This window comes from Calypte anna, chromosome 4A, assembly GCF_003957555.1.
Source record: "Calypte anna isolate BGI_N300 chromosome 4A, bCalAnn1_v1.p, whole genome shotgun sequence".
In the NCBI taxonomy this organism is placed as follows: domain Eukaryota; kingdom Metazoa; phylum Chordata; class Aves; order Apodiformes; family Trochilidae; genus Calypte; species Calypte anna.
In genome coordinates this window covers 3,933,643-3,955,275 of record NC_044248.1, presented here as the reverse complement: position 1 = coordinate 3,955,275, position 21,633 = coordinate 3,933,643, and the positions used below count along the sequence as shown (strand labels likewise).

The window sequence follows — 21,633 nt, the reverse complement described above, 5'->3', positions numbered from 1 at the left end:
TGTTCTCCTTAAGAACGTGGTAAAATAGTTTTGAAGACATAAACTAAATAAGCAGTGATCTAAAACTGGTCCCTGCACTGGGGCTTTGCTGGAGAATAGGATGTGAAGTTGATTTTTCAGGGACTTGTTTGGCTCCTTTTGCTGACCAGTCTTAGTTACAGCTTTCAATTGATTTCCATGGAGAGATGGTTTACTTTATCCAGAAATGCAGCACCAAATGTTCTGAAGTATATGAATATGTGTTCCTATAGACTTGAGAGCAATTTTTCCAGAAGTTTGACTTATTTAGAAGCTGTATTTTCAATTTCCTGGGGGTGGGGGTGGTGTGGAGATTGTACAGCTAAAGTCACACTCTTTCTTTGTAGCTTTATTAAAAAGCTGAGTGCAGATTCTGTTGCTATTTTTGTGCCAATATCACCAAACAAATCTTCATGACTCTTTCTGAATGCCCAAAAAGAAATAAGGTTCCATTTTTCCTTATAGTGAAATCACATTTCTTACCCTTTATGGTTCCTCTCCTCATCCTTTTAAAATTATCTTTAAGATTAAAGTGGGAAGCAAATGAAGGACAGAGGAGAAAACACAGGAGTTATCTGCTCCTCAGGTGGAGTAATCCTTCAGATGCCTCACAAACTTCTCATCAAAATGATCAGTCTGCAAATGAAAGTAAAAAAAACTATTGCCACACTTTAGTGAGCAGAATAGTTATTTTATATAGAGAGTATAAGTGTAAATGTGTTAGGATTCTGCAGAGATAGTTGAATAAACGAGATGGAAGGATGAACAAAATATCCATCTTTTTAAAACTCCTAGTGGCAACTTTTAGAGCCTTCCCAGTGATTTTGAAGCTGGAGGGTTTTTTACTGAATCCCAATAACTTCTAGCAGCATTGCTCTGACCTCCAGCCATCCACTCCTCATTGAACTCTTTATTTCTCCTCCCTGCATTTGTTCAACACAACACAACTAAAAAATTCAGCCCCAAACTGAAGCAGTCAGATGGATGCTGCCAATTTCCCTCTCTTTTCCTGCTGGAAGTTCTACTCTTTGGCCATACCTTGGTCTTTCCTTAAAGGCACTGACAGCTCGAGGTGTGTAGACAGTTCTTTGTTCCTAGAATAAACAGCAGAGGTTGAGGGAGCATATTTTAAGCATATTAAGATGGATATAATCATGTTGTCTGATTCTGTGAAAAGCTTGCTTAATATTTTCAGCCTTTTCCTGAGATCAAATTTATTATCTCTTTCTTTGTAGTTCCTTTTTTTTTTTTTTTTTCCTTTCAATTGTCTTTTCAGAGTCAAATCCAGAGTCCCTGAGTGCTCTCTTTCATTTCTGTGTGATTAGAATTGAATATTCATAATGACTTCCAGTACACCTCATTGCATACACTTATCTTAATAGTTATTTTATGTCACCAAGTGTCTCTGGAGATATTCATATTATCCTAATCCCCACAATATCTGAATGCTTTTTGGATGAGGCTACAGCACAACCTTTCTTTGCCACTTCTGCTGCCCTTCATTCAGCTTAAATCCAGCTCTTCCTGAGCATTTCAAGTGGTTGCCCTGCTCTTCACTCCTCTCTTTGTGCCCTTTTTGTGATGGATATGTCTGCTTTTGGAGATTGCTCCTGCAATCTCACCTAATGAGAAGGATGTCTTGCTGAAGAGGACAGAACCTCTCTTGTTTTGGGGCACTGATAACTGCTGCCCTTCCAGTTCTGCCTTTGATTCCTCCTCATTATTGATGGCTTAAAATTACCAGGCCAAATGTTTCCCTCTTCACAGTGAGCCAAGCTGCCTAAAGATTTGAGCATTTTGAGTCCAAGCTGGTTATTTTTCTCTAGGCATAGCTTCAAATTCACTTATTTTTTTCTTTTTTTAAATAAAAGATTGCTCACAAAGACCCATAGTCTCAATAATGGGCTTGCTTCAGGAGAATAAAACCCAGCAAAATAAAACAAGGCTAATTAGTATCTAGAACCTCAAAACCTGCCAGAAAAAAGGGCCAGAGCTTTCCTAAGCAGTAACCAGAGCATTGCAGTGACTGCACTTTGAATTTGCAGCTTTGGGAATGAAAGTTTGCATGGGGCTGCATCCATCAGTGCCAGAATGTCCTGGAAGGGTCAGAAAAAGAGATATAAATACAACAATTCTTTTGCCTTTACAGAAAATCAAACACAAATACACCTCATAAAAACCAATCAGAAGTCCTTTGGCACACCAGGTCCATTCCACAGAGCTCCAAACATGTGCATCCTCATCACTGCAAAGGCAGCAGATATTCCACAGGCACCAGGTTATTATTCATCTTGGAATTCTCAGTCTGTTACCAAAATGATGGGGATTGCTGGGACCTGTTAACACTAAAATCATCCTGCCCCGAGGCCCAGGGTCTCGAGTGGCTGAGAATACATTCCCAGTAGAATCCTAGAATCCTAGAATTGGCTGGGTTGGAAGGGACCTCAGAGATCATCAAGTCCAACCCTTGATCCACTCCCGCTGCAGTTCCCAGCCCATGGCACTCAGTGCCACATCCAGGCTCTTTGGAAATATCTCCAGACACGGAGAATCCACTACTTCCCTGGGCAGCCCATTCCAATGCTTGATCACCCTCTCCAGAAAGAAATTCTTTCTAATCTCCAACCTAAACCTCCCCTGGCACAACTTGAGACCCTGCCCTCTTGTCTTGCTGAGAGTTGCCTGGGAAGAGTCCAAACCCCCCTGGCTCCAACCTCCTTTCAGGGAGTTGGAGAGAGTGATGAGGTCTCCCCTGAGCCTCCTCTTCTCCAGCCTCAACACCCCCAGCTCCCTCAGCCCTTCCTCACAGCAATTCTGCTGGATCCCTTCACAGCCTCCTTGCTCTTCTCTGGACCTGCTCCAGCACCTCAATCTCCTTCCTGAGCTGAGGGGCCCAGAACTGGACACAGGACTCAAGCTGTGGCCTCACCAGGGCTGAGCACAGGGGCAGAATCCCTTCCCTGGACCTGCTGGCCACGCTCTTCCTGAGCCAGCCCAGGATGCCATTGGCCTTCTTGGCCACCTGGGCACACTGCTGGCTCCTGTTCAGCTTCCTGGCAATCCAGACTCCCAGGTCCCTTTCTGTAACTCTGTGCCCAGCCTGGAGCTCCGCATGGGGTTGTTGTGGCCAAAGTGCAGGACCCGGCACTTGGCCGTGTTGAACCTCATCCCGTTGGAATCATCCCAACTCTCCAGTCTGTCCAGGTCCCTCTGCAGAGCCCTCCTGCCTTCCAGCTGATCCACACTTCTCCCAGCTTAGTGTCATCTGAGAATTTGCTCATGATGGACTCAATCCATCATCAGCATCCATCTACTCTACTCCAAGTGGAGTAGGTCTAACTCCAAATGTAGACAAAGAGTTGTCTTTTTCCCCATTTATTTCATTTGGAGTTGACCCAAAGGATCACTTTGCCTTGAAAAGTTTACCAGAAGGCTAAAGGAAGGGAGTATTTCACAGCAACTCCTGTCATTTATCTGCTGATATAAATATAAATTCCTCCTGTAATTTATCAGCTTCCCAAAAGGCTGAGCCCACATCCCTCAGGACACTCATCCCAGGCAGGCTGAGAAATCAGTGTCTTGAGAAAGAATTTTGGCCCAGACTGGTGAGAAATATCTTTGAGCAAGTGTTCATAGACCTGGATTCTGGCTAACTAGAAAGAAAATTGTCTCCCCATGGCCCTACAAAGTCCAGTAACCAATAAATCACTGGGAAATTTCATAGCTGCTTGGAGGTGTGGATCTAGAGATATTTCAACCAGAATAACTCCCTCAGGTTTTACCACGTGGCTGAACAAACCAGTGGTTAGGATTCACCTGGTCAAGCAAGAACCTATTTCTAAGAGCCATCTATAACCTGTTTCTAAGAGCCATCTATTTCTCCAGCCTGAGCATGGCTTTAGTGACAGTGTTAATTTTTTACTTTAATTGCATTTTTCTTAAATGGTTGCACCTTATTTCCTGGTTTTAGTTATTTACTGTTTTCATTTATTGGCTTCATCTCCTTGCTCTTATTTTGCTTCCTCAATTCCCAGGGGAAACCTGGGATCTCAAGACTTTGGAGGTCAACGTGCTTCCAGCATCCCGAATAATTTGTCACTCGACTTCCACACATTCCTTTTTTTTCAGATGTCACTCACACTCTGTGTGCACCTGAACCCATTAGGCTTGATTATAAACTGCTGGCTGATAGATAATTATGTTCACAGGCATTCACTGAGCATAATTATTCTGCAGGAACCATCACCCTGAATCAATAACCCATGGTGTAAACATATTTCCCCAAGGATTTTTGGAAAGGGTGGGGGTAAATGTCAGGAGTGGCAGTGGTACAGGAAGGTATCTGTGCTACATGGGGATATCTCCTCCAAAATGTGATGTTTCACATTCAGCTGTGATACAGAATGCCTCCCAGCCCATGCCTCAGTAATTTCAATTTAAGTAGAGTTAAAACACAGTTATTGGAATGATTACATGGCAATCTACAGAGCCATCAAAACACAGACGTCAGGCTGCAGTAAGAAAACAGGTCTGGGATTAAAACTGTTCCTATCAAAGCATCCAGGACCAGGAGCCCAAGTTTGGGTTCAAAACCAGACTGAGTTAAATATTGGTTACATGAAAAGGGTGAGATTTTCAAAAGTATCTGAAATGAATGGGAATTGGGTGACAAAGTGGTTTTCAAGATATGGCCCGAGCCGTGCAGAAAAGCCCTGACAGACCCAGAACTCTGAGTGTGCTCCAGGCTGCATGGATGAACAGGCAGCTGCATCCCTGTGCTCCTCACTGCCTTGGTACCCAGCTCCTGGCACTGTGTGTCAGGCTCTGCTCTGGACCAGGCTGATGGGACCTAGGGATGCACTCTTGGACAGTGTGGGTGTAAATTAACTCCAGTCCAGAAGGAAATCACCTCTGGAGGGGTCAGGTTATGCAGATGCTAGACAGGAAGGGACTTGAAGCTGTAAAAATAAAATTTGTGTAAAAGTATTTCCATTTTTTTTCTAGAGATAAGGGAATCACAGAATGGTTTGGGTTGGAAAGGACCTTAAAGCTCATCCAGTCCCAACCCCCTGCATGGGCAGGGACACCTCCCACCAGCCCAGGTTGCTCCAAGCCCCATCCAACTAGCATCTAGCAAAGAGTTTATCAACTGGTATTCTAAAAAGCAAGGCATTTGATATAAGGTTCTTTATAGTTTTTTCTGAAATCCCCCTTGTAACTTAGGTATTTGTGTTCAACTACAGTGGCACACATGGGGACATGGAGATGAAATCATTCCTTTCTGAGCAGTCATTCCCCATGGGAGAGTAGTTATTTCTTTTTCCTGACTCAGACATGCTCATAATTGGCCTTCCAGCAAGGCCATCTGGATCAGACATCAGCATTATTTATGTCTAGCTGCTAAATCATAAAACTAAGGTGGGTTTCTACCTATTCAGCAAGCTGTCCCCCAGGATTTATGAAGCTGGAAAGCTGGTGTAGATATGGCTCATTTCTTCTGACCTCAGAAGCCCTTCCACGGGCAGAGTACCTGGGATAAATATTTCACAGATTTATTCACTCCTCAGGGATTCTTTCAAGGGATGCAAAAGCTTCCATTAATAGAACTTCTGCCCTGCAATAAAATTACAGCTTCTAAAGCTCACCTTATTACACTCACTTTTCCCCTAAAATAAAAAGCATCTGTTTTCTCCAGGAGAGTGCTTGAAAAACCAATAGACCAAAATAAAAAGTTAAAACTAGGAATGGGAAAGTAAATTCCACTGCCCACTCAGACCCTTTTCTTTCCTCTACACCCAGGACACTGCATTTGCAAGTTTCCTGTACTAAAAAGCATCTTGTAGGACCTGGCACATGTGGGACTTCTCCTTGGTTCAGTTCTCTTTTCATCACCAGAAGTTCTGCCCTCAGTGGTGTCCCCACTCTTTTAACATCTCACACTCCTGAGGTTCCAGTTTCATACTGGAAGCCTGGCAGGGCCCACTGGTGTGACCCAGCTGCAGAAAGGTGTTATTGTGGTCCAAGGAACAGAACAAAACAGACCAGAGCAATAGGCAGTGCAACACCCTCCTTGCAGCTCTCAAACAGAGCAGTTTCCTTTGGGAAACCCAATGCTCCATGTTGCTATAGGGTTGGGTTTTTTTTGAACCAACAATTTTTTCCTATTTTTTGAATGCCCTTCCACTGACTGATAACTGATTCCAGACCCAGCACTGGAACTCAGCACCATTAAGGTTGGAAAAGACCTTTGAGATCATCCAGCCAACTAAACCATGTCCTTAGGTGCTACATCCCCAAGCTTTTTTTTAACACCTCCAGGGATGGTGACCCCACTGCTGTCCTGGGGAGAAGAACATCTGAGTATCAAGACAATAAGGAAAAAAAAAACCTTTTCCAGGGCTCAAACAGACACTTTCTCTTTACTAGAAGTGCTGATGAAGGCCAGGTCTTGACTGAGGGCTCAGTCACTTGTGGAATCCTGCAGGGCTTGGCACAGCCTCGTTTTTCTTCCTCCCTGCTGGAGAGGAGGTTGCTCACTGCTCCGTGTCACACACCATCAATATTGCATGGATCAGTGCTGAAAGGAAGGGAAACTCAGCTTATCCCTTTATTGGTTCAGCAGAACCCCTCTTAATCCCCAGCATAAGTGCCTCTGACTCTGCTTATGCATTTGTATAGAATTGCCATGGAATTAAAGCAACACACACCATTGAAATTAATTTTCATCTTTCTTTTTTTTTCCCTGCAGGCTTTTTTTTTTTTTTTCCCCTACACAACTATCCACTAGAAGCATTTATTCCCTTTTGCTGGTCAATAGCATTCAGCAAAGGAGCAGCTACCTGGTTGAGATCCACAAAAAAGTCCCCATCAAGCCATTCATTCTCCCTGCCCCTTTATCAAGTTATCACAGCCTGTTGCTGCAAGCAGCTGAAAGGCAAGATAAGTCACTCACTGAAAAGCAGTTTCCTACAAATGATTGATTGCACCAGGGCCATTTTTGAAACAGAATGGCCCAGCCTGCATTTATTTTGCCACAATTACAGGAATCATGCTGAGGTAGCCCTGGTTTTCAAAAGCTGAGAACATCTGATGGGGAAGTGCTGCAGGTCTGGCACTGAGGAATCAAGAGTGAATGAACAAGAGATAAATGTCACTCCTGACACTGCCCAATTTTTTAACTGAAAGGACTGATTGGTTTAGGTCTCAGCCCAAGCCTATTTGCAGCTGAAATACAGACCAATTGTTTTCTTTTTTTGCTGAAATGCAGTGGTCTGGGAGAAATCTTTAGTCCCCCAGCAAATCAGGAATTTTGACATTCATGCTGCATCTGACACTTTTCATCCTGGTTTATTGCATTCATCCTGCTAAGCAGCCAAATAAAAGCTTTCAATAGTTTTTTTTTTTTTTCATCTACTGAACAAAGCTGAGCTGTAAGACCTTCCCCAGTGGTCCCCAAGTTTGTTATTGGATTTCATTAGCTGTTTGATTTCCTCTCTGGCCTGTCATAGCTGTAGCTGTCTCTTTTTGCTTCAGTCTCATATTTTTCACCCCAGGTTTTAGCCTGTCTGCTCTCTTTACTTTTGTATCTTTAAACATTCAATAATCCACACGTGGATAATTACATATTCAGTATAATTACCTTTTCCTTTCTTAACCATCCAAGACACCAGCCTCTAATTCCCTGTCTCCTTCAAGCCTGTGGGGCATGGAGCATCTTAAAGAGATGTTCAAGATGAGGCTTGAGGAGGCTCTGAGCACCCTGATCTGGGTGAGGGTGTCCCTGATACTGCAGGGGTTGGACTGGGTGACCTTGAGAGGTCCCTTCCAACCCAAATTATCCTAGGATTCCATGATCCTATGAAAGTCCCACGGAGTATTGCATCCCATATACGTCACACTCAGTATAAATCTGATGCATCACGAGGGCCGAGCCAGATTTCCAGACTTCTGGATTTCCTGATTTCCCTTCTTCCCTTCCTTCACCCAGCATCCTGGAAGGATTCCATCCCTTCCTCTGCCTGTGCTCCTGATCCATCCCAGCCCATATCTGTGTGTTCCTGCCTCCAGCTCCCAACTGCTGCCGACTCCAGGATTCCAGCCTGGACTTTCCCAGGGCTGCCCTGCAGCCTCGGTGGTGACGTGAGAGTTAGTGGGGGAAAGGAGGGAGGAATGTGGTTTCCATTTTCCTGTATATTTGTATATATTTAGTAATTTTTTCCTATTTATCATTACTGTTTCATTAAAGTTGTGTAGTTTAGTTTCCAACCCATCAGTCTCTCTCCCTTATTCTCTCTCCTTTCTTTATCAAGGAGGAGAGAGACATTAATAGAGAGCGTCTGTTATTCGGTTTAATTGCTGGGCCAGTGTTAAACCCTGACAGATTTATTGGCCCCATTCCTGTTCATTGCATCCTTTGCCTAATCAAGACTTGAGCTGCTCTGCCACCAGTTTCTCCAGAAACAATCTGCAGGCATGGGGTTTGATAAGAACCAAAGCTCTCATCTCTCCAGGCATGGCTTCAATGGTTTTTTTTTTCTTTTTTTTCTGGTTCTTAACCACAGCTTAGCTCAGAATCATGATTAGGTCCAGGTGACATTTCTAAACAAATATAATTCCCCCCCAACTTCACACTCCTGCATTATCTCCACTTGTGAAGAGAAAAACTGAGGAAAAGAGCTGCAATATGTCCAAAGAGTAAAAGAGGTAGAAATAGAATCAGCACCTCCTGGTTACAGTCCAATTTCCCTGCTTCCAGGGGATACTTGTAAGGAAGTCTTAGCATGCCCATTATAGCCTCTTATAGTGAAGTCTTTAATGTAATTTTAATCACTGAATAAAGTGATTAATAAATGATTAAACATTATTTAAATAGCAGTTAATTTTTTATGACATCATCATCAGGCTAAGAACTCACTGTTTCTTTTAGCAGTGTCTAAATCTGGGGAGTGAGCTGAGATATGGAAACAGAAAATGCTGGAAACAGGAACACAATGAAGCATTGCTAAAACAATCTTTCTTCAGCACTTCCATAATCTAATTGTGGTTCAGTTATAGACCTGGGAAGCACAAACAGGATAAAAGAAAATAAATAAAAACCAGTAGCAGAAACCAGCTCTGCAGAGAGGGAGAAGTTGAGGGCTGGTCCATGGTGTCTTTTGGACTCAGGACTTAATTTCTCTCCCACTGTTCTCCTCACCTGCTGCCTCTGTGACATGTTGAGGGGTTTGAAAAATAAAAATAAAAATTATATCTTCCCTTATTTCTTCCTTCACTTCAACAGTACAGTAAATACCTTTTTTTTTCATCAGTTTAAGAACCAAGTCAGTATTAAAGTCAGGGAGGAAGCCCTTCTGTGTCTTAGACCAACACAAAGGTTCCTCAGACCTCTCTAGAGCCAAAGTTTATCTCACTCCCTTTGCACAGGTTTGCAACCCCCAATCTGCAGGATTTTCCAGGCAGTGAAATCTTTCCTGTTGATGCCTGCAGATTCCTTCATCTCATAAGGGCCAGGAGCTCAGACCCTAAAATAGCTCAGGAGTTTGTCTGATTCAGTTTGTCTCATGGATCTCCTGGATCCAGTCCCCTGGATCTCACTTGAAGCCATTGTTTAAAATGAAATAAAAGAACAAACAAGCAAACAAAAAATTAAAAAATAAAAAGAAAAAGGAAAAGAAATATAAAAAGGGAAAGGGAAAGGAAAAGAAATATAAAAAGGGAAAGGGAAAGGGAAAGGGAAAGGGAAAGGGAAAGGGAAAGGAAAAGGGAAAGGGAAAGGGAAAGGGAAAGGGAAAGGAAAAGGAAAAGGAAAAGGAAAAGGAAAAGGAAAAGGAAAAGGAAAAGGAAAAGGAAAAGGAAAAGGAAAAGGAAAAAGGAAAAGGAAAAGGAAAAGGAAAAGGAAAAGGAAGAAAAAAAAGAAGAAGAAGAAAAAAGAAAGAAAAGGAAAAAGAAAGAGAAAGAAAAAAAGAAAAAGAAAAAGAAAAAGAAACAGGCAAAGAAAAAAAAAAAAAAAAGAAAAAGAAATAGGCAAAGAAAAAGAAAAAAATAGGAAAAGAAAAAGAAAGAAAAAGGAAAAGAAAAAGGAAAAGAAAAAGAAAAAGAAAAAGAAAAAGAGAAAAAGAAAAGGAAAAGGAAAAGGAAAAAGAGAAAAGAAAAAGAAAGAGAAAACCCAAAACAACAGACAACCAAAAAATCTTAAAAAAAAATTAAAAAGGAAAAAGAAAAATGAAAACCAACAATAATAAAAAAGCCAACACCCATCCCATTTCCTGTCTTCTATTCCTTAGTGCCAAGAGAGTTTTACCAGTGAGCTCCACCCTGAGCAGAAATTATAGATTTCAATTTTCTTCGAGTCCTTGGGTGAGAATTCCCTGACCTGACAATTTATCAACATTCAATTGAACAAAGGCTTCTAAAGTGGTTTAACTGGAGATGATGGAAAGATTTCTCCTACCAAAAGGACTTCTCCCTAAGCTCATTTGTCAGGAACAATACTGAAGATAATTCATTGCTTTTCAGCCAGGGACTCATATTTCTTCTGCTTTCCTCCAGTAGCTCAGTCCCCCATTGGCACACTTCCTAATTCTGGTGAAATTGAAAAAATTACTTTAAAAAGTCACTTGGAAAAATTACTGTTAGTTCTGGGCCCCCCAGTTCAGGAAGGAGATTGAGGTGCTGCAGCAGGTCCAAAGGAGGCAACCAGGCTGGTGAAGGGACTCAAGCACAGACCCTATGAGGAGAGGCTGAGGGAGCTGGGGGTGTTGAGGCTGGAGAAGAGGAGGCTCAGGGGAGACCTCATCACTCTCTACAACTCCCTGAAAGGAGGTTGGAGCCAGGGGGGGGTTGGGCTCTTTTCCCAGGCAACTCTCAGCAAGACAAGAGGGCAGGGTCTCAAGTTGTGCCAGGGGAGGTTTAGGTTGGAGATGAGAAAGAATTTCTTTCTGGAGAGGGTGATCAGGCATTGGAATGGGCTGCCCAGGGAAGTAGTGGATTCTCCGTGTCTGGAGATCTTTCCAAAGAGCCTGGATGTGGCACTGAGTGCCATGGGCTGGGAACTGCAGTGGGAGTGGATCAAGGGTTGGACTTGATGATCTCTGAGGTCCCTTCCAAGCCAGCCAATTCTAGGATTCTAGGATTCTATGAAATGCTTTTAGCAATTTGCTCCACTAAGCTATTTTTTGTTTTGTTTCCTTGGTTTTTAAATCTTTTGGTTTGAAGTTTCTTTATTCAACGTGCCAGTGTTTGTGCTCATCTAAATTTAACTTATTTAATTATTTTAGTTCAATTATTGCATTTATTTTTATTAATTTTTTTTTCTTTAAATAAGCCTCCTTCATTCCTTTGCTTATCTATGACAGCTACTTCATATCCTTTCATATTCTGAGTCTTCAGGATGGTGTCTCTGTATTCTTTTTGTCACCTGGAAGTATCATATCCTCTTAAGCTGCCCCTTAACATTTCATTCTTTGCATCCTTTTCCATTTCTGAGGATTTTCTATAAATTCAGCGTTATTGGCAAAATTTTTTGGGAGTATATCATCCATACCTCTTTTCATCACTGTCACAAAGAATTTCTTTCATGGTGTCTTCAATGCAACTGTTGGTGCCTTTTGGATATTATCATATAATTCCACAGTTACCTGAATTTTTATTTATGTGCCAATGGTCCCAGAGTAGTCTGGTCTCTATGTTGATGTATCTGTAGATATCATCTGTATCTTTAGATACATCAGCAGATGCATCCTAATTCATAGAATCCTAGAATTGGCTGGGTTGGAAGGGACCTCAGAGATCATCAAGTCCAACCCTTGATCCACTCCCGCTGCAGTTCCCAGCCCATGGCACTCAGTGCCACATCCAGGCTCTTTGGAAAGATCTCCAGACACGGAGAATCCACTACTTCCCTGGGCAGCCCATTCCAATGCCTGATCACCCTCTCCAGAAAGAAGTGCTTTCTCATCTCCAACCTAAACCTCCCCTGGCACAACTTGAGACCCTGCCCTCTTGTCTTGCTGAGAGTTGCCTGGGAAAAGAGCCCAACCCCCCCCTGGCTCCAACCTCCTTTCAGGGAGTTGGAGAGAGTGATGAGGTCTCCCCTGAGCCTCCTCTTCTCCAGCCTCAACACCCCCAGCTCCCTCAGCCCTTCCTCACAGCAATTCTGCTGGATCCCTTCACAGCCTCCTTGCTCTTCTCTGGACCTGCTCCAGCACCTCAATCTCCTTCCTGAGCTGAGGGGCCCAGAACTGGACACAGGACTCAAGCTGTGGCCTCCCCAGGGCTGAGCACAGGGGCAGAATCCCTTCCCTGGACCTGCTGGCCACGCTGTTCCTGTCAAGAGTTCTCATTTTGAGTAAACAAAGTCAGAGAAGAAGTTCCTGAAAAACAGCAGCTGTTCATGTGAATAAATAAATAAATTAAATTGGTCTCTACCTCATAACTTCCCCATGAATCTTTGCACCCTTCTTGAAAGCACTTTCATTGTGTCTGTGAAATAAAGCATTAAAAATCCCACAAATCCCAGGAAAATCACAGAAGTTGGTAGCAGGCTTGGACAGAGATGCTGAGAAGGTTCATGAGAAAAGGACTGGTGGGGATTAGGACACGAGAGAGAAATTCTTTCGTGTGAGGGTGCTGAGACCCTGGCAACCAGGAAGGTTGTGGCTTCTCCATCCCTGGCAGTGTCCAAGTCCAGGTTGGATGGGGCTTGGAGCAACCTGGGCTGGTGGGAGGTGTCCCTGCCCATGCAGGGGGTTGGAATTAGATCATATTTAAGGTTCCTTCCAACCAAAACCACTCCATGATTCTGTGATCTTAAGCCTGCGGGTGCTTCTAGGGCTGCTGCTTAAAATTATGGCCAAAGGAGATGACTCGGGACAACATAGGAAGTAATAACAAGGGAAATACTGCACTTACTTCCATTCCATGTCTTTTTCTCTTGTATTGATGAAGGCTGCAGATAATTTTGGAGGGGAGCAGATGCTTAGAGCTGTTCTGTGCCCAGTCAAGAGCTTTCATCAGCCTTGAGCAACCTGGAGGTCTGGGCAAGTTAGAGCCTAAAGCAAGGTGCTAAAGGCAGAGCAAGGTCTCTGCTCTACTCATGATGGGCTTTAACGGGAGCAGGGTTTGACCTTGGCCCAGCCACACGTATTCAGGAGGAGGTAAGTCATCAGTGCTTAGGAGAAAGAAGAAATAAATAGTAAATATGCAGCTAAGGGAGCTAATAGAGCTTGAAGGCTGCAGGAAGCTCCTTTATACCCAGGTGTGTGTGACTATCCACAGGAGAGGCAACACCCCTGCTTCCCCTACACTTACCTGCCCATGACAGCTGTCTCAATGTTTTTAACCTTTGCTAGATTAAGAAGACAGCAAGATCCAAGTGGCCAGACTTCCAGCATGGACAGCAGAGCATCCCTTCAGAGCCATGAGAAGCTCCAGGATGGACGTAACAACAATTTACTGGGACATGGCTGTACCAGAGGCTGCAGCAGTTAGTGAGCCACAGCCACACACACCCTCCCAGGGCAAGGAAAGGTCCTCCCTGCCCATGCCTTTATCCCCATCACTTGGTTCCTGGGACATCTAACTCCTCTAGAAAGCAGGAGTTATCCCTCAGCCCAGGATAAATCCACTGAGAGACTTCCTGGGAACAACTTCGCTCTTCGTTCAGACTCTGCCATTGGTCAAGTGCAGCATCAGCAACAAAAGAGTTTTATGAGTGACTTTCCTTTTCAAAATCCTGGAAGAAAACTTGAAACAATTTATTAGGCAGATTGCCACATTTCTGGCTAATCTCAAGAGACAAAGTTCTGTTGGGGGCAGCTTTATCTTGAAGGCTTTACATGACCCTCTCTGTCTCCTTGAGTTAAAATGGTCCAGTTTGGAGCTGTTATGAACCCAGAGCTGTTTCTGAGAACCTGCTGTTGAGTTTCTAACTTGTATATGATGTAAATACATGAATGTAGTGTCAAAAAAGGCCAGACTGAGCAATGTCATTGAACTACACCAAGCCCTTGCTGGCAAAGTCACAGCCTGAATGTATTCACATCATTCCTTAATTTCACCTCTTCTGCTTTGTAGTGAAAGATGTGACCCTGGCCAAGTCCAAGTTTTGTCAGTGACTTCAGTGGCTGCAGGATCAGACACATCAGTGGTGTGTGATAACCATGACAAAACCAACCCTCTTCATCTCTATCACCCACCTGACCGAGCCAGAATTTCAAAATAAGCTGAAACATCCAGGATTTGCTCAGCTCCATAGTTATCTCTTATAAAATGTGAAGCACTTCCATGTGTCTCTGTTTTTCATGGATCTGTTCTGGCTCGTAACTGTCTTGACTAGAAAGGAACATATTTAATTCAAAAAGCTGACATGAAAACCTCTTTTTTTAAAAGAAAAAAATCAATTCCATACATTTATGGTGTTTTAGAGCTTGTACATCCCCATTTTGATAATAAATGCATGTTTGTTCTGTCCTATTGTGCTCTTATTTTTAAGTGTTGCCATCTAGAAGCAAATTTCATTTGAATTTAAAAAGAAAAAAGTTAAGCTTTTGGAAGTAAGAAACATTTTATTTGTAATAACCTGTTTTTACTGTATTTTTTTCATTCTCTCTTTTACAAGACAAAGTTCTTTGTACCTGAATCTCTTTAAGAATTTGGTTTCGCATTGTATGTAATTTTTCTCACAATTTTTTCATAAAATACAGATTTCTATTGCTCCATGAACTGATATATAGTGTTCCTATCAACAGCAGAGCAGTTTACAAATAGATTAAGGTAAAGATTTGACATCTGCCATGAGCCTGGTGGTGGTCCATTTGCTTAAGTTGGGCACAGACTGAATAAATCTGCATCAAGCAAAGGAGCAGAATTTCTCTGCTCTTCCATCTGTCTTTCAAGAGAGGACAGGTTTCACTGCTCAGAATAAATTATTTCATGCCTTTTTATTTTTTTTTGGGTTTTTTGTTTTTTTTTGTTTTTTTGTTTTTTTTTTTTTGCTTGTTTGCTTCGATTTTTGGTTTGGTTTTTTTGGTTTTGGTTTTTTGGGGGGTTTTGGTGGTTTTTTTTCTTGGTTTTGGTTTTGTTCTGCTGGGTTTTTTCCTTTATATTATTTCACCACCACAGTGAATAACTTTTCCCATAATTTCTGGAAAATTATGGAAACTTTTCCCATAATTTCCCATAATAGGAAAATAATTTCCTATTGTTCTTTCCCAACCAAAATCCATTATCATCTTTGGATCTCAACCTGGATCTTGATCCTGGAAAACAAATTAAAGTTTTTGTTTTCTTGAGCAATCCTATAGAGAATTAGTGGTATGGAAATGCTTGCAGAATCCATGATGTACGAGGTCATATAGATTGGAGCCATAGGGTTTTGGGGAGAAGGGCCAGTAATGTATTAACATTTTCCATGATAAAATTTCCAATTGGAGAAATATTTGGGCAAAAAAGGAACAATTGCATATTTGGTTTTTCCTCTCTGATTACAGTTGTTTTGAGAAGGAAGAGTTGTGCACTCAATAGGATGCAACCTCAATAGGATGCAACCTCTTTAGGATGCAACCACACCACCACAGTGGATAAATGTTCCCATAATTTCTGGAAACACCTTTGTTCTTTCCCAACCAAAATGCATTATCATCTTTGGATCTCAATCTGGATCTTGATCCTGGAAAAAAAAATTAAAGTTTTTGTTTTCTTGAGCAATCCTATAGAGAATTAGTGGTATGGAAATGCTTGCAGAATCCATGATGTACGAGGTCATAAAGATTGGAGCCATGGGGTTTTGGGCAGAAGGGCCAGTAATGTATTAACATTTTCCATGTTAAAATTTCTGATTGGAGAAATATTTGGGCAAAAAAGGAACAATTGCATATTTGGTTTTTCCCCTCTGATTACAGTTGTTTTGAGAAGGAAGAGTTGTGCACTCAATAGGATGCAACCGCAATAGGATGCAACCACCCCAGCACCTTCATTCAGGCTGGGAATTTGGAAGTTAATGTCTCAGCCTGCATTTTGGTTTGGGTTTCATCAAAACCAGATTCTTTTCATTTAGTTCAAAACCAGAATCTATGCTCCAAGAAAGCACTTAATACCATCCCCAAAGACTGGGACTTGTAGACCACAGGTCAAAGCAAGTCTGGAATGAAATTTGGGGTTCTCCAGAATAAAAACCCCACGGCTGTGGGAGTGTGAGAAGTTCATCAGTGGCTCTAATAAAGCTTGGGGGGATTGTCCTGGGGTGTTCTGCAGATAGAATTAAATTAGCAGCAGGATTCTACCAAATCTTTGCAATCTGGCTGGCTGCCTCTGCCAGCTGTTTGCTGAGCTGTTTTTGAGAGAAATCTGGTTATTCCAAAGGTGGCATCTGTTGAAATCTGTTTGCACAGAGTGCTGTGAATGTGCAAGCTCCCTCAGACACTTCCATTTCACACCTTTTGCCACAACTGTTTCTCAAATAACTCTACTGCTTGCTAAAAATGCCAAACCATGGCATCAGTCAGCTTTATCCAGAGTCCAGGGCACATCCCCTGACTGGTTTTAATTCAACCTAAATGTTGGTGTATTAGGATGTATGGCTGGCTGAACAAGACCTAGAGCATTTTTCTATTTTTCCAGCTGGGTAACTATGCCAACAGTTCTGCAAACAGAAGCTAAGAGGTTTTCATAGATTTTCATGGACTGTCAGGGTGGAAGGCACCTCCAGGATCACCTGGTCCAACCCTCCTAATATTATTTTTTATCTGAGATGTCTCAGCACCCCATCAAGCTTTAAGTTTGGGACAGGTGCATCTACAGTTGGTGGGAGATGGAAAACAAATAGATATCCAAAGTGATTTAAAGGAAAAAAACAACAGAACTAAGCTCTTCAGCCTCTAGCAGTTGCCTCAAGGAGACAGCTGGAACAAACCACTGCCCTGGAAATAAATCCCATTGGATCTATATCTGGCCCAGACTTCATCCATGGCAAAATAGGTTCATCCTATGGGGCTGGGGAAGAAGTGGGCAAGGGCAAGACCTCACCTGGTTGCATTGCTGACCTGCTCAGGTTTTTGCTGGTACAGCAAGAGGAAGAACTTTGGCAATGGAGCCCAAGTCATCAGCCCTGCTAGGAAAAGCAGAACTTATTTTTTCCTGCACAGCAGCTGCAGTTCAGTCCCTCAGCAGATGCTGCCAGCAAGCCTTGTGGTGAATGTTGAAGGATTTTTCTAGATCCTTCTGGTGCCCTGCAAAAAACCTCCAAGAGAGGTTGGGGAGTTTCTGAAAGAAGAGCTTTGCAGTTCTTTTCCTAAACAACTGAATTCCTTCTGCATTTTGTGCTTCATCATCTTAGCCTCCATCAGAGTAGCTGCTTCTTTTTATCTGTATTTTAATGATTGGATCAACCACTCACTGGCCAGCAGGGAAAAACCATTTTGATATTTTTAGCATTCATTTAGCAATGCAAATTAGATTGCTATAATTGTGTTTGTGAGAAAACACTCAGTACAATCAGGGCCTTAATAATGACTGATATTAGCTCTGCTCTATACATCAGTGAACTTGGCTCAGAGTCACCAACTCCCTTTTCCTGTCATTTTTAATTGGGAAGGAAAAACGTAGCTAATATATTAGCCTATTTTGTACCAAATAGCCAAAGCATCCTCATGAGTCCCTCCAGAGACTCAAAGTCATACTGGAGGACAGCAAGTTTTGTTGTTTGATGTTTGGGGTTTTCTTTAAGCCCCCTCTAAACAACATAAAACTATTCCTTGACACTTTAATGGGCAAAAATATGTTGGAAATAGCATTCTGGAGACTTTTCTTGCATCTTACATTTTCCCTGTTTTGCTGTGTGCTATGCTACAGCCCCAGATTTTTTCCACAATGATACTTTTGAAAAATCCCTCCTGCAATCCCATCCTACAATTTAATTAGTAGTTATCACTTTTGTATGGGATTCTATAGCAAGGATAATATTCTCCAGACAATGTGCTGAGATTCTGAGGCAATTTTGGCGTGGTTAATTAGTAGTGAGAGAATGCTTGGGCTTGATTTCTACCCTGATAAACATTATATCCACACATTGAGGTAAGTCAGACACTACTGCAAAGAATTCACAGCTTGAATCAGCTGTGAGATATAAGTAGAAACCAAAGATGAACAAAGATGAACAAAGGAAGCATTCAGAGAAGCAGGTAACAGTGAAATTAGCTTATTAAATGTAATGAACAACCATATCATACAGATCTATGGATTTTTTTCTGCATTACATTGTTTGCAACATCTCCTTTAAGGCCATAAATGTCCTACTTATATTTGAAAGCTCAGGGTATATAATGTCAGAGAGCTGAGAAAGGGAGTGGAGGTCGAACAAGCCTTGTCCTTTGCCCAGCTTTGGCTTCCTGGGCCTTAAGAGGCTGATTTCATGGAGAGGAAAATCTCTGCAAGGAAGAAGCATGCAAAGAGGATGAGAGCTGCCATCACTCTTGGCTTCTTGTTTCTGCACCACCTCAACAGAACAACACAACCAGCAGAGCAGGTCACCTTCAGCAGGGAAGTACTCCTGATGGAGGGTCATTGCTTCAGGTTTTATTTTCCTTTGCACCTTCAATCACTCCTTCTCCTTCTCTCCTTCTCCTTACCTTTCTCCTTTTCCTTCCCCTTCCCTTTCTCCTTCTCTTTCCCCTTCTCCTTTCTTCTTTCTTCTTCTCCTTCTCCTTTTCCTTCTTCTTCTCCCTTTCCTCCTTCTTCTCCTTTTCCTCCTTTTCCTTCCCCTTCTCTTTCCTGTTCCCCTTTTCCTTCTTCTCCTTTCCCTTCTCCTTCCCATTCCCCGTCCACTCCTTCCCCTTCTCCTTCCTCTCCTTCCCTTTCCCTTTCTCCTTCTCCTTCCTTCTTTCTTCTCCTTCTCCTTTTCCTCCTTTTCCTTCCCCTTCTTCTCTTTCCACTTCCCCTCCTTCTCCTTCTTCTTTTCCTTTTCCTCCTTCCCCTTCTCCTTTTCCTCCTTCTCCCTCTCCCCTAACTCATCCAAACACCCATGCCTGAGCACTATAACCTTCCCAGAAGGCACTTAGTTATTTTCTGACCAGATCATATCAATAAATTCACAACCTCTGGCTGGGGAGTGCAAACATCCACATGCAAACAAAAATCAATCCCTGCTGAGCATCATTTGATTGACCCAGCCCAGTCACTGTCCTCCTGAAGTCCACCACCCACAGACACAACTCATTCTTTCACCAGTGAACCCATCCCACACCAGTTTCCCCCCCAAGCTCTTCCTGTTCCTCACCTCATTATTTTCTTCAAGATAAAAGTCTCTGCTAAAGCTTACAGTAATGACATTGAAACCTACAGACCAATCTTAATGTCTATATTTTGGGGTTTTTTTCCTTTCACTATGCTGTTTCTTAGATGACAAACATTTATTTTTCATTTTAGGAAAGCACATTGAAAACCATCCATCTCCTGGTTTTAAGCCATACAGGAAATGAGGTTGGCTTTTGAATTGACATTATTCAAATCCCAGCCCCACTGAATGATTCTTTCTGTTCTTTGAGGCCTTTTGGCACGGGGTGGTGTGGGGTGAGAGGGGAATGTTTTTAAAGCACAAAAGAGAATTGGCAAGAGCTCCTCATGAACACTCCTGAAGAGCTCTATTTTGTCTAGAGGACAGAAGGGAGGGCCACAGGGGCACGTGAGGTTAAGGGAATTATTCTGTTTTCTGCAAAAACAAATTGCCAAGTGTGCCCAACTCAGGCAGCCTGCAAGGTACTCAGCCCATCAGCAACAAATTGCAGAGGGAAGAGAGGAATGTGCAGAGAAGGAGAAATATGTCCCTTGTTCTTTCAGCAAGAAAACGTGGCACCTGCAATGGTCTCCTCCATTTAAAGGATGTAAGAGGAGGAACATAGTGCTATTATATATCCATTTCCACTGGGAGATCAAAGAGGTGACATAAAAGCAAGCATCAGCTGAAGTCTTCGGGCTTTCAGTGGAAAAGGTAAGAGCTGCTGAACAGAAATCTATCAAAATGTTTCTCCTGACATGTCAATGGCAATTATCATGCCTGATCTTAGCCTGAGTATAGAGCCAGCAGTGTCTGCTGGGGAAGTACAGAACCAAGTCCCTCCCCACAATCCATCCAAAAAAAAGATGGCAAATAATTGAAAAGTCTCTTCCTTACTACTAAACATGAAGAGATTCATAGACAAACACAATTTCTACTCTAAATAGGTCTTGGTCCCTCACCTACCATTTCATACTGTAGCAGGAAGAGCCTTTCTTGGTCCTGAGGCTCAACGAGCTGCTGGCCTCTCCATTGCCTCACACAGGAATGAGCTGAGCTTCCTCCTTGTGGGTGTGTGTCCCACCTTTATTGGCCCCCTGGTAATAGGGGGCCTGCCCTAACCAGGCACAGGTGGACTCACACCCACTCTTTGGCAACTTGAGGCACCTGGTTTATCTTGTTTCTCTACATCATACCTTCCACAGCTCATTTCTTTGTCCATTTTTAACCACTCAGTGGTTAATATTCCATCAGAGTCTGGTGTATCGTGACTCATGTTGATTAATTCTAAAGATAATTTCAGCTGCCTCCATTCCCTCCTCCCTGAAAATGAAGATAAAGAGCTGTGTTCTGCTTTACTCCCCTCAATCACTAACATCTTTCTTGTCTGCTGATCCCACTACACAGCTGCAAAGAAACCATCACAGCATCACAGCAGCCCTGGGTCCATCCCTAGGCAGGAGATCTTAAGCCAACCTGCTCTGATGGGTGCTGGGTTGGGTGATGCTATCAGGCCCTAAAACAGGAGGAGTGGGTCCCCCAAAACAGGAATCTTACTGCAGGAGGCCAACCTTTGCATCTGGGGTTCATCTGCAAGTTGTCCCCATTTGATCCTCCAAGAACACCTTGGTGTTCAATGCCACTCCATGGCATCCATGTTCTAATGGATGGGGGCTTAGAACAAGAGAAAAAAAAATTAAGCTTTAGTTGCAGAGTAAACCAGAAAATCTTGATGGTTCAACCTGGGAAATTAAGCCTATATGGAGTAAAATATAACAGTAATTCCAGACTTAGACTTAGTAGTCAAAAAAAAAAAAAAAAAAAAAAAAAAGAGACTTAAAGCTATGAGAAGTCTGGGAATTGCAGACCTGGAAGAAGTAAAGCATGACAGAAATAAAAAATAAGGACCTGGAAACTCAGTCCTTGGTCAGTGTTTTGAAAGCAGCCTGGACTCATTGAATTAGCCACTTAATTAAATAAACTGCAACACTGAAATGAACTTCCTGCTGTAACAGATTTCATAATAGTTTCCACCCAACAAAATATTTGCTCTCTCTGAGGCTTTTATGCAGTTGATTGATTTGTGAATTCAGGTTTGCAGCTCCTTAATAAATATCTGTAGTTCCTGACTGTTTTGAGGGCCAAATAATTCAGCACTCATAGAATCCTAGAATCCTAGAATTGGCTGGGTTGGAAGGGACCTCAGAGATCATCAAGTCCAACCCTTGATCCACTCCCGCTGCAGTTCCCAGCCCATGGCACTCAGTGCCACATCCAGGCTCTTTGGAAAGATCTCCAGACACGGAGAATCCACTACTTCCCTGGGCAGCCCATTCCAATGCCTGATC

At 42.6% G+C, this 21,633-nt stretch overlaps 1 protein-coding gene across 2 annotated transcripts in view; it reads left to right on the top strand.

Moving 5' to 3' along the window:
• Positions 1-13,506, top strand: part of STK32B (serine/threonine kinase 32B) — a 120,614-nt gene extending 107,108 nt beyond the window's left edge. For both annotated transcript variants that reach the window (XM_030449902.1, XM_030449901.1), the window contains one exon: positions 13,368-13,506. In XM_030449902.1, the coding sequence (XP_030305762.1) occupies positions 13,368-13,506 (139 nt within the window). The remainder of the gene's footprint in view (positions 1-13,367) is intronic.
• The last annotated feature ends 8,127 nt before the right edge of the window (positions 13,507-21,633 follow it).